Genomic DNA, 3,447 nt, shown 5'->3' with positions numbered 1-3,447 from the left:
CAGAAGAACAACGGAGAAGCTGATTGGTCCACAAACAGTGAAGCCCCGCCCATCATTTCTGTCTCCCCCTCCTATTGGTTGCCTATATCATTTGCAAGGATTAGGGCGGGCCTTTCTCCCATTGGTCACCACAGCCTGAGGCAGAAAAGGCCGTTTCTCGTATATTTTCCTCCTATTGGTCCATTCAAATAACTCGCCAACTGTCAGTCACTCAGCAGCGGCCAATCAGGTTACAGTACCTGCAGAACTTTCTGGAATTATGTAGAAAAGAGAGAAAAGAAAAAAAAACGATGCACAGGGAGATCAGCCAATCATTTCAACTCATGGGAGGAGCTTCCAAATTTTTTTTTTTTCTAGGTTTCATTTTTTTAATCTTCGTTTTTTGTCCGTGTGAGCCGTCCGTCAGTCTCCGTCCATTTTTCCAAACGCAAAAATCAGTGCAATGCATCATGGAAACAATCGATCGCTAGGAGAGGGTGTATCACTACAACTTTGTGTGTGTGTGTGTGTGTTATGTTGGTATGGAAACATGCTGCGGGGTTAGCGCTCCAGCAGCGGGATGGTGCATCGTGTTAATTTGTTCTGTTCGTGTGTTTAGCTGGTGTCCATGGACTCCATGTTGGCGGAGCTGGAGTCTCTCTGGATGGAGTCAAAGATGGCCGCTAGCTCCTGATTGGACGAGATCTGGGACTGGAACTCTGACATCAGTGGCGACTTCTCGGCCTCTGGGATCGTCAGCAGTGCGACGACCGCTCGCATCGCCGACCGCTTCAGCTCGTCCTGCTTCTCAAACTCCTGTTTCACCGAGTTTGCCTTTACCTGCAGAGGGACGCCATTTTTATTCTGCTGGTAGGCGGCAGCTCATCTCATCCAACACAGCCCAATTCACTTTCTGTTTATGTCGCAGACATTTAAATTGACGTGGAAATTAATAATTTATCAATGTAGTTAGCTAAAATTCTCCAATGTAAAAGTTCAACAAATAGTCATAAACAGTGTAGTCCATTCCTGTTGAAAATATGTTTAATTATTTTATGTTTAAGTTGAATACAGTCCAAATCAGGGATGTTCAAAGTGTGGCACAGGGGCCAATTTGTGGCTCTTGAAATTATTATTTGGACCTTAAGTGGTAAAAATTTGGCCAACAAAACAGAAAACAACTGATGACCCCCCAAAAATTTGGAAATTGTATGCAGTTATATACAGATTTCATAAAAGTTTGTTTGTTGTTGAGAAAGTAAAAACAACAAAAATTGGAGTAAACTAATTTTTGCATTTTTAATTTGATGAATTTAAATTTGCCAGACACCTCTGGTCCAAAACATCTCAACTGAATCAAATCCAAGAATCAATGTAGCATCGACTACAGACAGGATGGATGAGGTTCAATTTGAGAAGAACCCAGGTGTGTTAGTAGCTGTACCTTTGTAGTGCAGGTGGCTCTGAGCGGCTCCACCAGTCTGTCCAGTCTCTGCAGCACAGCACTGGGACAAAGTGACGACAGTCTAGCCAGCATCAGGAAGGTCAGCATCTATCAGAACCAACGAGAATTCAACCATCACTTACTGGAACCGACCACAAATAAGAAAAAACACAAACAGGATGAAAACCCTTTGCTCTGGTTAATGAGGGATTAAATGATGAAGTATTTCCTTATTTTTTAAAACTGACACCAAAGTATAACTTCACAAGATGCTCAACATCCCAACATTTTTATTTTGTATTTTTCGTGTTGGAGTTCTCATAAAATTACCAATTTATTCTCCTGACATTACCACTTTATTCTGTTAATATTGTGGCATTCTCGTTTTATTTTGATTTTATTGTTGTAAGAGTTTATTCTTGTAAATTTTATGACTTTATTCTTATAATTAAACATAAAAAAAAAAAATCATAGCCTGGTCCTAATATTCCATCATGGAGTTGACCTGAATTCAATAAATAGAAGCTGTAAAACAAAATGGCCGCCCTAGGTGTACTGACATCACTGTGAACTATGGAAACCCCAGGGGGGAAAAATCCATATTTTTCAAAAATTAAACCTTCAAAAACCAAACCAAAGTACTGATTGGCCTGAGTAACAACTGAACCCAGACAGGTGTGGTTTCGGGTCGACAGACCCACCTTGATGTCATAGTGGTCCTTCAGCCCGTCCTCTACGTGGTTCAGGAAGGTGAAGATGTCCAGCCGGTCCAAGCAGCTGTCCAGCAGAGTGTACATGCACTCGAACGCAGCCTTCCTCAGGTCCAGCCCGTCGTCCACCGTGTGTTTGAAGGGACCCATCTCCACCTGCGCACAGCCAACAGTTGGTCAGCCACCTGGGCCTCACCCACCTGCAGGTCTCCGCCCAGCACCGGCTGTCCTCACCTCTCGGATCAGCTCCTTCCTCACTTTGGTCTCGTTGTAAAGATGCGGTAAAACTGAATCCAGCAGTTCTCGGATCAGGCTGGGTTTGTTGTGGGCAGCGGAGTTAAAGGTTACCAAGGCAACGCGGCGCACGTTCAGGTCCGGGTCTTCCAGCGTCTTCAGGAAATCACCTGGGAGAAAAAGCAACCAATGAGGGATAAGACTCTTAACCTACTGAAAATATTCAGTTCAACTTCTCAAGTAAAAACAGATGACCACTGAAATTAAAACGGTGCCAAAGTGTTTCAAGATGGCGGCTTGACCAGTTTCCATGGTTAAGATGCAACAAATCCCATAAAATAATGTATTTACTAGAAACACTATGGAACTTCCTTTCTTTAAAGTTCAAGTCTTAATAATAATTCATGAGAAAAATGGCTTAAACATAAAGAAATGTTGAGTTTAGGGTTGCAACTAACGATTATTTTAGTAATCTATTATTCTGATTAAATCGGATAAAAACTTTGGCACATACTGCAGATTTTACATGTAATCATTTAAGCTAAAAGATTAAAAATACATTAAATATGAAAAACAATTACATTCTTTATTAAATAAGAAAATGAAAATGTATTGCAGTGTTGACACTGTTAAAATTTGCTTTCAAAAGGAATAAAAATCCCACATATTTAGGATTAAAACAGGAATTACCTATGCAGTTCTTGAGCAGCGGGTCGATCGGCTGCGGCTGATCAGAGATGGTGAACTTTACCGCTGTTACCACGGAGCTCCTGGCATACGATGAGCCTACAGACACAACCAGATGAACGTCTGACTCCAACGCTACTGGTGTTGGTTATAGGGTGATTGTAGTTCTGCTGACCTGACAGCAGGTATCCCTTGAGGCGGGGCAGCAGGGTTTCCGAGTCGATCAGCGTCAGTTTGCCCAGACATTCAGCCACGACGTTCCTGGTCCCCTCCTCCTGACACTCGCAGTGTTTGAGCAGCAGAGACCAAACCGACTCCACGTAGGGCTTCAGGCCCGACACCGACGCCGAACCTGGACACACACATGTTAAAACCAAACACACACACACACAC

The 3,447-nt window shown here is 42.8% G+C and overlaps 1 protein-coding gene across 1 annotated transcript; it reads right to left on the bottom strand.

Moving 5' to 3' along the window:
• Positions 1 to 588: 588 nt before the first annotated feature.
• LOC106941802 (cullin-associated NEDD8-dissociated protein 1-like) lies at positions 589 to 3,441 on the bottom strand. Its single transcript, XM_015024920.1, has 6 exons — positions 3,230 to 3,441; positions 3,058 to 3,153; positions 2,368 to 2,537; positions 2,125 to 2,289; positions 1,424 to 1,531; positions 589 to 819 (listed from the first exon to the last, which is right to left on the bottom strand). Exons 4-6 carry the CDS (start codon positions 2,281 to 2,283, stop codon positions 595 to 597), a joined length of 492 nt encoding a protein of 163 aa, XP_014880406.1. The 5' UTR covers positions 2,284 to 2,289; positions 2,368 to 2,537; positions 3,058 to 3,153; positions 3,230 to 3,441; the 3' UTR covers positions 589 to 594.
• Between the last annotated feature and the right edge of the window lie 6 nt (positions 3,442 to 3,447).

Source organism: Poecilia latipinna, unplaced genomic scaffold, assembly GCF_001443285.1.
Source record: "Poecilia latipinna isolate Pla-1442-1.1 unplaced genomic scaffold, P_latipinna-1.0 Scaffold3875, whole genome shotgun sequence".
Classification (NCBI taxonomy): domain Eukaryota; kingdom Metazoa; phylum Chordata; class Actinopteri; order Cyprinodontiformes; family Poeciliidae; genus Poecilia; species Poecilia latipinna.
The sequence above is the reverse complement of the archived record's forward strand: the minus strand, read 5'-3'. Positions and strand labels throughout refer to the sequence as shown.

Bases quoted from the DNA above. Each gene is read 5' to 3' on its own strand.
- LOC106941802 (XM_015024920.1), bottom strand. From the start codon at position 2,283: ATGGGTCCCTTCAAACACACGGTGGACGACGGGCTGGACCTGAGGAAG. The intron at 1,532-2,124 runs GTGGGTCTGTCG...TGGTTCTGATAG, and splicing joins AGGACCACTATGACATCAAG to ATGCTGACCTTCCTGATGCT. The intron at 820-1,423 runs GTACAGCTACTA...GTCCCTCTGCAG, and splicing joins GAGCCACCTGCACTACAAAG to GTAAAGGCAAACTCGGTGAA.